Source organism: Filicampus tigris, chromosome 5, assembly GCF_054856515.1.
Source record: "Filicampus tigris isolate MCC_2025a chromosome 5, RoL_Ftig_1.0, whole genome shotgun sequence".
Taxonomy (NCBI): Eukaryota; Metazoa; Chordata; class Actinopteri; order Syngnathiformes; family Syngnathidae; genus Filicampus; species Filicampus tigris.
The window spans coordinates 5,576,388-5,588,912 of NC_141221.1; the positions used below are offsets into that span (position 1 = coordinate 5,576,388).

The window sequence follows — 12,525 nt, forward strand, 5'->3', positions numbered from 1 at the left end:
ATATTCTATCATGGACATCATATCTCAGATGCATTTGACCACATAAAGAAAAACAAAAATCCTGCAGGCTTTACATCACATCACATGCTCGACGTGTGACTTCAATGCCGCTTGCTGCTCGTTGAACTCAAAAAGGACAATTTTATGTGAAAATGTTAATAAAAACCTGTTAACAAGTTGTCACAGGATTATTTCGTACTAGACTTTTTGATCAGTGCACTTTGGATTGCAACTGAAGCTGTCATTCTATCAGATTTTCTAATTGAAGCATGTGGATTCAAATTAAGAGTGCACACTGTGTACCGAAATGTAAGCCTGTATTGCCATTTGTCAGCGCAGACGTGATAAAGTTACATTTGTACGCGCCTGCAAAATCAAATAAGATTGAGTACAAGATTTCTGCCCCTCCAGTTTTGTTTGCCACTGAGACATTGTTCAACTGTAGACGGCGGCTGTCTCTGTGTGACGCATGGGAACACTAGCATGGGACATATTTTGTAAAATCGACTTTTTAATGGCTCGAAACATTTGCTTACAGATCAATGGCGTTTCCATTCATTTCAATGCGTGGGAATTGATTTCATGAGTTAAATTGAGCAACACAACACATTGAACTTGCTAGTCAAAGTACCACTGCATTTAATTTGGGTTAGAGTCTTGCAGTGTAGTGTGCGAGGGCGGAGAGAGGGAGGGTTGCCGTGAAGAGCTGCGTTTCATAAGAGGGAGGCGCGCAGTGGAGTGTGAAAGGAGAACAGGTGGCTTCTGTTTCTGCCATCCAGCTTTCTTTGCCATCCTCCCCGCCGCGTCCAGGGAGCCGGTTTGATGGCAGCGCTTTGCGGCTTCGTGCGAACCTTGTGGCCTGCTTGTGCTGCCTAGTTCATGCGCGCGTATGCCTACGCGTGCGAGTGCGACTGTGCGTTCTTTAGTGAGCAGGGTTCCGCTTGGTTTGGAAACAATTAGAACAAGCTGCAGGAGCCTAGAGAGCCCCGCTCCTCCAAATGTCACCCAATTAACAGTCGGCGGCAAACACGCGAGCAGCTCTCACTCTAATTGTGGCGCCTCTCTTCGGGAGTGGCTGGCTTCTCCCACCCCGGTGGATACACCTTAACTCATCACGCACTTGAAAACAAGACATGTTCCAAAAATTGTATCTTGATGCTTTTGTGCGGTTGATATAAGTGGGGCAGCAGCTGCTGCGTTAGTCAGAAGGCCTTGTTTGGGAAATTGTGACGTGGTGAAGCAGCATGTGGCTCATGACACAAGGTTATTTAGAAATTCTACAAACGATTGTGCTTGTCATCACAAGATGTGTCGTCACATATCAGGAGTCCTTGGGTGGAACCGGCATCCTTTTGTAACGTCAGTTTTCTTTTTGTGGTTTCTCTCAGGCCAACAACAATCCAGGGCGGTGGTCAGGACCAGGCAGCAGCAGCAGCAGCAGCAGCCTGCCGTTAAAGGAACGAAGGGCAGCGCGGGCCGGGGGTGCGCCGCCCCCTCTGCAGCTCGCAGGGGACCTCGCTAACTTCCCTCGTCACCCGCTAGCTCTTGGTTCCGCCAGGGAGGAGAATAACTGCCACCCCCCTGCAGCCAACCCGAACGCGGCTCAGCCCTCTCTCATCGCCGCCGCCCAGCCCCACCCTCCCCGCGCGATGCCATCTTTGACCAGCGGGCAGCCAGAGAGGGCGTCGTCCTCCTCCGAGTCCTTAGGGGGAAGCTTGGTGTCCCGCAAAGGGGAGCATCACCACCCCAGCCTCATCCCTCGGGCGGTGGGCGCCTCCTCCTCCTCCAGCCTCCACAGCCTGGCCAGCAGGGGGAGCGTCTCGTCGTCGGGCCTACCCTCCCCCCCGACCCCTACCTCCGCCTCCTCTTCCACTTCCTCACCCTTCATGGGGCGCCTGGGGCAACCGCCCCGGGGCCCGCTGTCCCTGCACAGCTACTCTCGGAAAAACGTCTTCCTCCAGCACTCGCTGCACACCGCTGACCTCCAGGCACTCACGCAGAGAGACACTTGATCGCGAGCGGACATTTTGTCCGCTCTTTTCCAAAGTCGCAAAAGAGAACAAGGAACGGTGCACGAATGTCATGGAATGCTTCACACAACTCTCGTGGATGTCTCCTCAGTGACATTTTGTTCACGCGCATGACACACGACGCCCATGTCTTGACACAAAGACAAAAGCAAAGGAAAAAAAAAATGGGAGGAAAAAAAAAAAAATCACCTGACACACGCACGCATGCACACGCACAAGCACACACACAAAAGGCATTTTCAGGAGCTCTTCCCATGAAGCCGGAGAAGAAAACAAACAGCAGAAATTTACTCCAACACGGCCACGTAAGTCATGGATCAACCTTCGCTGACGTTTTGTTCATCCACATACGCACACACACACAGACAAAGGCACTCACATGTGGTCTTTACAAAAAAAAAAAAAATTGGAAAAGAAAAACAAGAAACGAATTCACCTGAACACAACCACGCAACAGTCCTGGATGGAACTTCTCTGACATTTTGTTCATCCGCACCCTCACACAGACACGCACGCACACACACACACACACACACACACACACACACACACACACACACACCATGTGTCAGAGCTCCCACGTGGTGTCAGTTTAGATATGTGCTTACACCCACGAGTGTACACTACAAAGTACACGCGCACACAAGCATCCAGTCATCCTCCTGGATGGCTAACAGGAAACAGGATGAACCTCAACCTGAAATGCTGTTTGTTATTTCTGAATGTTAATATATATATATATTTATATTTTTAAAATCCTTTAATTTATTTGAAGCTTTTTGCTGCTGGACGCAATGGGGACTGACTGTCACACGTGCTTTGCAGGGATACTCGCCGATGCCGTTGTCTCACGTTGCCAAAATGTACACATCAATTCCTGCGCAAGCTCCCTCCATTCATCCATCCTTCCTTCCGTCTTTCGTTTCTTCCATCCAGTGTGTGCAGGGTGGTGACGCTTAAAGGGACGCTTAACAGGTGAGCATCAGAAGTCTGTTAACCAATTGCGTTGCTAAATTTTCCACGAAGGGAACTTAACGTAAACGCCCGGTGAGAGCTTTTCGTATCCAGCCCGCCATGCCATTTTTTTTTTTTTTTTAAAGTTCAATCTACAATGACTCAACAGAAAATGCAAGGGGGTTCTTGGTTTACGGCCGACCCAACATATGAGACGTGGCGGTTACAAACTCACGCAATGTAGTTTGTGCAGCCACATAAATATACGCCATCACATGATGCTCATTGGCAAAGGTTCCCCAGTCCACTTTATAATCGACTACAGCGGTACTTATATAGAATCAAGAAGAAAATTCTCAACTTCTAAAAGAACCAGGAGGTTTTTTTTTTTTGTGTGTAACATTGCTCTTCATTTTTAATCAATGGTCAGCATGGTGATATCGAGGTTATCGTGTCATCCTCACAGTTAGGAGGTTGTGGGTTTAAATCCCTCCTGTGTGGAAGTTGCATGTTACTACAGCTTATGCCCCCGTTCCCCCAAAAAACATGCGTGTTATGTTCATTAAACTCAAAATCGTTCATTGAATGCGATCATTTGTTTATACAGTATGTACCAGTGTGATTGGCTGGCAATTAGTCCACAGTGAATCCCGCCTTTCGCCCCACAGTCAGATGGAATAGGCTCCGTTTTACCTCCGTTTTACTATTGAACAAGCTACAAAATTATTCTTGATAGCTTTTGTTTTTAGGCCCAAATACTTCAAGACAATTATGTACACACTGAGGTAATTTACATAGTTTTGATACTGTCTTTACCCAGCAAAAAAGATACATTTTTACTTCTAAAATTCCAGGAATTTTGTTGCCAGTTGTTCTTTCCAAAATGCAAAAACATTTAACAAAAGCTAAACAAACGTCAACGTTTTCAAAAAGAGGTTACTGAAAACTTTCCATTTAATTGGTATGATCCATTTATATACCGGTATCTAAATTTAAGCACGGACTTCAAGATCGTCAGAAATCATACAGAAAATGAGCACTTTTCGCACGTTTTGAATTCAAGTGGAACCAACAAATTGGTTGCAAAAAACGTCAGCGTTTGAGCCATCACATTTTGAGCTCAGCTCATTTATCTTAAAAGGATGAACTCACTTGTCATTCACTCATTCACTGCCAGACATTTTCAGACCCTCTTCTACCCTAACGTTTGAAAAATGAAATTGAAAAAAAAAAAAATTCCTGGGATTAAATGGCTCGACTGGGAAAACACAAGTAAATTCGTTAATGGCAGTGAATGAGAAAAAAAATTATTATTATTTTTTTTTTTTCATGGGCAACATTTTTTCTGTTCGGATATTAAACTGTTGAGTGACTTGAATGCGTTAACAAAGGTTTTATGACGGCAACGGTTTTTGGTCGTATGGGAAAACCGCTTGGTTGACCAGTGTTCAGATTGGACACAATAGTTGTACTGTATTAGTGATATACGGTAGCAATACAAGTTTTTGTGCTTTCCCAATCCAGCGAAAGCAAATTAGGTTTCTGAAAGAGGTCACATCCAATTGTTTTGTCTCCAACTTCAAACCTCGTTAGTATGGATCCATTTTTACATTAAGAGATCGAGTAAAAGGTTACACACAACGTTGCTGTTGCCAGCCTTTTTGGCTCGACTGTATTTATTGCTGCTGGCTGCCAGAGGATACACCCCGCCACCCCACCCCACCCCTTCTCTCAAGACCTTCTTGAACTTCATTCGCCTCAACCCTGCTAATCACACTCAGCTTTATTTTAACCTACGCTGTTGACATTCCATCTCATTGAAGACTCAACAAGCTATATTTCTAATGGTGGGAATCTTATTTTTTTATTTGTACTGTTGCCTTATTTATGTTTACCGCCATAGAAAACACGATGAACAATCACACGGTGGAAAGGACATTAATAACTATGATGTTGCTATTATGAATGGATCAAAACTAATATATTATTTTACCTTTTCAAATGTTGCTGATTGAATGTCTGTTTCCCCTGTACACTTTTTGTTCTGGAATCACTGTTTGAATTGTAAAGGTCTGTACATATGATTCTTATGAGGTGTGAACAAACATGTCCGTCCACCGGCCGGTTAGAGTAGACATTGCCATTTGAAAACCAATCATTGCAAATAATAATAATGGTAGCTCGTATGTACTCGCACTTCTGAAGGCCTTTGCACTTTAGCTCAGTGCGACCTCAAAGACACTCATGAAAACATAAAGCTAAAAAGTTTGTAAATGCACAATGCTTCTTACCTGTAAATATTATACCATTGGAAAGTCCACCCAACCCGAAATTGTATTTGCCGGCTTAGTATCACAAAGCCGTCCCACAGCAGTGTGACATGACCCGATAACCATGTAATACCAGAATTTCTGTTTATTTGCCTTAGAAATGAGTCCCGTTTATATTGTATTCCTATATATCGATTCAGTTCAGTATGTCTTGCTTGTCACACACTGCTGTGCGATGGCATTTGTGTGCTGCTTCGACCACAGCACTGTGACCAGCACGCACAGCACAAACGCCATCCCACAGCACCGTGTGACCAGCATCGCATGCAATATTCAATCGGGGCATTCTTCCGCTGGCTGCCTGTTGAACGATCCACGTTATGGGATGACTACAACAACTGTGTCCCACAGCGGTGTGTGACCACCTTCACACAATTAATTGTCATGTTACATTGTTGGAAATCCTGCTGATTTCCATTTTAAACAATGTGCGCACATTTGCGGGATGGGCGGCGCAATTAAGTATGTGATACTGGTCACACACTGTTGTGGGATGGCGTTTGCATAACCATTCATCCTACACGTGCATTTTTTGTTACAAATGGGCCGCCATTTCAAAAGTCAATGAATGGGCTTCTCAGTGGTGCTGCAAGACAAATGAGTATGTGATGTTGGTCACACACTGCTGTGGGATGCTAGTTGTGCTGCTCCTCCCACAAAATGTATGTTGCTTACCAACAGAGCATTGCTTAAAAGGGAAATAAACAAACAACAGTATAACTTAGCAATGGAGTATGTCCACACTGCATCATTTCAAAGGGATTTTCTTTTCGCCGAAGGAGCTGTCTTTTGAGCAGCACACATGCCATCCCACAGAAGTGTGTGACCAACATGGCGTTGTCAACATTTGAAATAGAAATGGCTTTCCAATGGTATGACGTTTCCAGGAGAGAAGCATAGTTAAGACACATATTTCCGAACCTTTTGTTGTATGTTTTTATTTAAGCTGCTTCATTCCAGTTGAGGTTGAATTGCGGGTCGTGTATTTATACATCTTTGACCAAACATATCTGATACAGAAAGGTCTGTTTAATACCATACTGATTTCTAAAGAATGATCAGGTTTAATTAGTTATGTTGTATTTCGGGGCTCGTTTTTGGCACCATCAATATTTTATCACAGGATTTTTGCTTCACTGTCTCTGTTCTTATTAATATTTAAAGCCATTAAATCAATGAAAACACTTGAACTGGTTTGACTTTGATGCTTGCATGCAGTTTCCACCCCCCCCCCCCCCCCCCCGCGCCCCCCCTGTCATTTTTACATAATGTTAGTTGTTATGGCGGCACATCAATAAATGTGATTTACCCGAAGCACAACCTTGAAGCGTCAGTCCAGTGGAGTTTGACGTCAGGATTAATTTTTACCGCGTCCGCCCTGTCTGCTGCCATGATGTCGTACAGCGGCTGGACACTTCATTGGGTACACCTGATACTACTCTACCTTCACGTACACGTGTAAACAATGCCCGTCCACTAACACTTATACATTCATGCATGTTGTAAACATTTATCCATTACTGTATGCATGTAAAAAAAACAAAAAACTATGTCACATACAATGTAAAAGTGCCTCTCCAATCATACACATTAATTCACAATCATTGATTGTGAGTATGGATTTTGAAGGGTACAACACTATCAACTCTATTTCTTTGACTTGTGTTCAAAGGACCAAATACGTTTGTGCAAAGCTGCCACACTTCTTGGTCCGAATAATGCCTCTGTCTTTCGTCTCGTGTGCGTTGACAAGTGTGCATCCCCCAAGGGCTGAAAGGTAGTGTGTGTGTGTGGGGGTGTGTGTACGTACGTACGTGGGTGTGTGTACGTACGTGCATCACAACTTTCATTTATTTGCCTCTCCATTCCACTTGACTACACGGGCTGGCTGCGATCCTAACCAGTTGTGTCACTGTGACACCTGAGCAGCGTGTGTGTGTTTTTCACACACACACACACACACCCGCGCGCTGTCACTGAGGCATTTCTCTAAATCACTGTGGATGTTTTGGCTCCATTAACTTTTGTCCCCCGCCATCCATATCATGTCATTATTCCTCCATTTGTCCCTATTGTTTACCACGCAACCGCATTTTGTCAAAAAGCTGGACGCGATCAACATTTCCAAATGTTCTCAGATAAGACATCTCTTTGGAATGACCTCACGCTAATGCAAGCAACCCCCCCCCCCATGTCCGTTATTAAAACTTGAAAATTGATTTTTTTTTTAGTCTTTGGCTTTTGACTCAGCATGAGATTCAGCATTGTTTTATGGTGTTTATTGTTTTTATGTTATGATTTTTTGTTTATTTATTTATTTTTTATATTGAAGTGTCTTTGTTTTTACAGGTCGGATTTTACTCTATGTACAGCACTTCGGATGCAACACTGGCTGTTTTCAAAGTGCTCGATAAAAGTTGAGTAGAGTTGCGGCAGGGCTCAGTCCCTTTACTCATTCGGTGCACTGTATGTAAATGATGTGTGGGTTGCCATGTCGGTGCCCTCTCCCTGCTGTCGTCCCTCCCTTCACATAAACGCATAACACATTTTGGCTGGCATTTTTAGCCAAGGCATTTCTTCTTGAGGCGGGGGTGCTCGGCCGACCCGCATGCGCGCACACCTGGTACTCGCATTACCTACTCTGTGTGTCCCTGTACTTGACGAAGAAGAACAAGAAAACAAGACAAATTGATTCCAGCGCATGAAGCAGATGGTACCAAACGACATTGACAATGAACTGCACCGTTCGTCCCACTCACTATCCCCGCTCTCGTCCTCCAAAACACACGAAAACTAAATAATGGGCCTTTATGGAGCTGCCCAGAGGAGAGTGGCGCACTTTAATTCAGCCACCAATCTCTCTCTCTCTCTCTCTCTGTCTCTCTCTGCCTATTTATTTATTCCGCTCATCCCCTCAGCTCCCTCCACTCTAATCCCGCGCTTGGCACGTCCAGAACCGTCAATGCACAGTCCAGCTGAGATTTGACTTACTTTGCAACCACTTCTAATCTGTAACCAAGACAGATGTTGTCACACATAAGAGTGTGATTCACAAGTGTGACACGCGTGCTATGATGCTCCAATAAGCATTGTGGATTTTGACACTTGGACCTCCTCCTTGGCCTACATTCACAAACAAGGGTTCTTTGCCCGACGGTGATTTTGCATTGCATTGCATTGCATTCTCCAACAGTTCCAGCAGATGGTGCTAAATCCTGCCGTCAAAACAAGTCGTCTCATCAACTGTTTTATATTTGATACAGAGTAGTCATCGGATTGCGTTTTTAAAATTGCCATATTCCTTGTAGTGCTGTTTTGGAAGTCATTTGCTGCGACTGTCCATTTGGGGCCCCTGAAATGTGCCGAGCAACAAATGCGGCAGTGCCGCGCACCAGATGCGACAGGTGGCATGTGGTGGAAACAAAAGCTTTTTAGTTTCCAATGTGTATTCCTTGTGTCAGTAACGATCCAGTTGTGCATTTGTATAGAATGCTTACTATCATAACAGCTGTTTTGTAGTCAAAAGTAGTGTTTTGCTTCCAGTATGCTAATTTAACAACAATTAACCATTTAACAAGAGTTGGAATGTAATTGATTAATTCTGAGCCCAGCCACATGCCAGTCAGTGTAAGGGGGTGTGCACACTTATGCAACCATATTATTGTTTTTTTTTGTTTTGTTATTTCTGTTTGTTTGTTGTTTTACTTGACCTCTTGAAAAGAATACCTAAATATGAAATCAAGATGTGCATGTTGCATTAAGTAACAATGGTGAAAAATGGTTTTGATATCATTTATCTTCTTTGGTTTTTTTTTATATCACAAAAACCTGGCATTTGAACAGGGGTGTGGTGACTGATCATGATTTTATGACTCGGCTTATTACTTGCTGAACCTAAGTAATAACGACTCCACTTTCTTGATATTTATTTCCCCCCCAGCAGTAACTTGGGACTTGCTTGGAACTTGAAGGTTAAGACTTGAGACTTGCACATACGTGACTAACTTCCACCTCTGCTATTTATAAATATTGGCAGGATGATGTTGTGGAAACATCACAAATTTAATAGGCCGTGCTGGGACTACAAATACGGGCTTTTCTTTCACTTTCATGCTCATGCGGCAGGAGGCTTGGCTTCACGCACACAAAAACGCACGCACACACTCGGTCACAAAATGTGACATAACGGCGGAGGCTCGTGGGAAAGCGGGTAGACTCCTGAAGCAGCTCTGTGGAGGAAGTACAGCAGTGACAGCAGCCTCATTTGCTGCATGATTATTGACTGGCCTGTTGTGACTGAGAAAGGGGAGGCTACCCGCACACACCCACACACACACACACACACACACACACACACAGTGTTTCATGCTTAAACCAAGCATGCAGGCCAGTAACCCGCCATATGTCTCTTGCGCTTTCAAAGTCTGTCTGTACGTTAGATGTCATCATAAGACAAAATCAGGATCATCATCCCATCACCTTTGAGTCAACTGTCCATCTTGATCTCATTTATCCGTTACACGAGAGAAGGATTTGCGGCAGCTTTCGTGGTCATAGTGCATCAAGACTGTGAGGCAAGTTATGTATTTTGACAAATGCAAATACATGTACTCCTGAAGTTGCTCAACCCAAATGATTACTATTAATTTATTGGCTTTATTTGTTTATATATTTTTTCATTTATATCTCATATATTATTTATATCTATATTTATTGATACTTGTGTATTACGGCCTTTTATTATCTTTATTTATTGTCTACTGTTTGTAAAGTGCTTTGTTCTAGCTCTAGCTGTTATGAAATGCGCTATGTAAATAAAATTGTATTGTATTGTATTGTATCTGCCTCACAGTTGTGGACGATAGATGATTTCATAGACGGGGAAAAAAAAAATCGGCTTCAGACTTTTTTTTTTTTTTTCCCTATCGTTCAACATCAACAAAATGTGGGCGTCTGTCATAGGCGGATAACTTTCAATTAGTCAAACAGAGAGTTCAAGCAAACAAGGTGAAACAGCATTTAGCGGTTATGCTGCACACAAATGGAATAAGTTACCACTTGATGTGAGTAAGCCCTAAGTATAAGTGCTTTTAAATCCAGGTTAAATCTATACAGTCCTCTCTTTTTCCATACCTTTTATATATTTTTAAAATCACGCCCTCCAAAATCTTGTTCTTATGTTGTATGTTCTTCTAGTAATTTTAGTAAGCTATTTTTTCACATATGTACTTTTCTCTTAAATGTCTTTAACTTTTTGTTTATAAATGCTTTGAAATGTTGTACTTTCATTTATGTGAAGCGCCTTGTGTATGAAATGCGCTATATAAATAAAGCCGCCGTGCCTTCGTCTGAGCAGTGACACATGCTTGTTCGTGTTCCCTTTTCAGACGTTTTTAATTCACTTTTATACATTTCCTTTCATTTGCTTTGTTTGGACTGACAAGCAAGTAGACGCTCGTTGATCACTTGCCTGCAAAGCTAATGTTACTGTTTTTACATTTTCACACTGCATGCGCAAGGTGGTTTGCGTCCCGTAATGTGCAATATGCTTGGGATTTTCAGTATAATCAGCACAAGATTTATTACATTTATCACGCCATTGCTTTTTCATCAGATAAAAAGACAACATTTGAATAAGGCACAAGCGTGCCGTTGACCTCCTCCAAAGGATATTAAGATCTGTTATGAAATACAACTTTTATTATTTTGGCTCCCATGATGATGATTTCCTCATCTGTGTACCGAAACGGGGAATATCAGTGGAAGTGGAAAGAACAGAGTTTTGGGGGCTTTTTGTTTTTTTTTTCTCAAGTAACTACAAAAGCTGACCACTCTTAACCGGCATGTTAACATGTTCTGCCGCTAAGTAGGTTGAATTTCAAAATGGGTCACAGTCAAAATGGGGAAAAATGCACATTGTTCAAATGAAGTGCGTCACTTCAGAAAGATAACATAAAGGCAGGACAATGAATTGAACACATCTGAACAAAGGTGTACTTTTCTTCCCTTACGTTGTTTTTGCTCATTGAGAGAATTCAGCTCTCTCTTGTTCTGCCAGAATTTCAAACCCAGGTTTGAAGAAAATCCATTCTGGATTCATGCTCTATTTTCATTGGTGAGCTCCATTTGTTAAACATGTTTTTTTTCTACCATTAAATATCTTACCTTGGCATTTTCTCGACTTCCTCTAGCACAGTCGTCTTATCTCTCCTCTTCTCCATCTGTCTGTACTGTAAAGTCACAGATGGCTTAACTTGCATCAGTCAGTATGTTTTGTCATCCACCATACCAATACCGTAAAGACTACAAAAGCTTTGTCGCTTAAAATGGAAGCGCCCGATCAGGTTTTGATGCCTAACCCTTCTGTTTTAGCTGTCGGTCCGGATCTGTATGCGACAGCTTCTGGTGTCCACACCTGATTGCCAGTTAGTGACCTCTGGTTTAAACTATTGATGTCTGCGATTTATTTGAAACATAGCAACAATAGGAGAGACTTTCATGATGTTTCTGAATTTGTGGGAGGGCTCTATCCCTGAAGTATAATAATTTCATAGAACTGTCTGTTCGTCTAATTTCTCTCTATCTGGAGCCTCTCGCAGCTGACTTTGGGCAATAGTCAGGGTACCACTTGGACTGATTGCCAATTAAATGCAAGACAAGCATTCAGATTAGAATTCGCACCTTGTAACAATTTAGAGTCTTCTACGAACACGCGCGGAAGCCGGAATAGCTGGATAAAATGCATGCAAGCGCTAGACAACATATGAACTCCACACAGGAAAGTCGAAGACCCGGCGAGGCGCATGTGCTGGCTCACCACTGGCACACGCTGCTGCCATTTCAACTACATTCCAACTGTTCAGGCCAAATTAATTGAATGTTAATCGGATGTGACTGTGTTTCAAATGTCAATGCTTTTGCCTTCTGTGGCCTATGATTCACATCTCCACCAACACTTCAATCGTGAAAACCTCAACTCAATTTTCAGCCCTTTAAAATGTCTTTCAGTGAAATCTTTACACTGTTTGTTGGCTCTGCGCTAAAAAGTAGCTTTTTTTTCTCTCTCTCTCTCTCTCTCTCTTGATGTGACCTCCTGCCTCGTCTAATCTTTACTTGCGTCAATACTTTCTATATAGGCTACACAGCCACAATCATGCTAATGATGCATGCTAACAAGCTTGGAGACTGAGGTCTGATGTTTTTAAATGACT

The 12,525-nt window shown here is 42.9% G+C and overlaps 1 protein-coding gene across 3 annotated transcripts in view; it reads left to right on the plus strand.

The window, feature by feature from the left end:
- The window catches only part of ccser1 (coiled-coil serine-rich protein 1), a 121,420-nt gene extending 114,916 nt beyond the window's left edge, over positions 1–6,504 (plus strand). For 2 of the 3 annotated variants that reach the window (XR_015086854.1, XR_015086853.1), the window contains exons 11-12: positions 1,389–2,335; positions 2,856–6,504. Coding sequence is in view for 1 of the 3 variants with exons in the window: in XM_086031101.1 (XP_085887227.1) it covers positions 1,389–2,012 (624 nt within the window). In the remaining 2 variants the exon portion in view is untranslated. Of the gene's footprint in view, positions 1–1,388 lie in introns of all 3 variants that reach the window. The other variant, XM_086031101.1, reaches the window with a different exon arrangement.
- Positions 6,505–12,525: the final 6,021 nt, after the last annotated feature.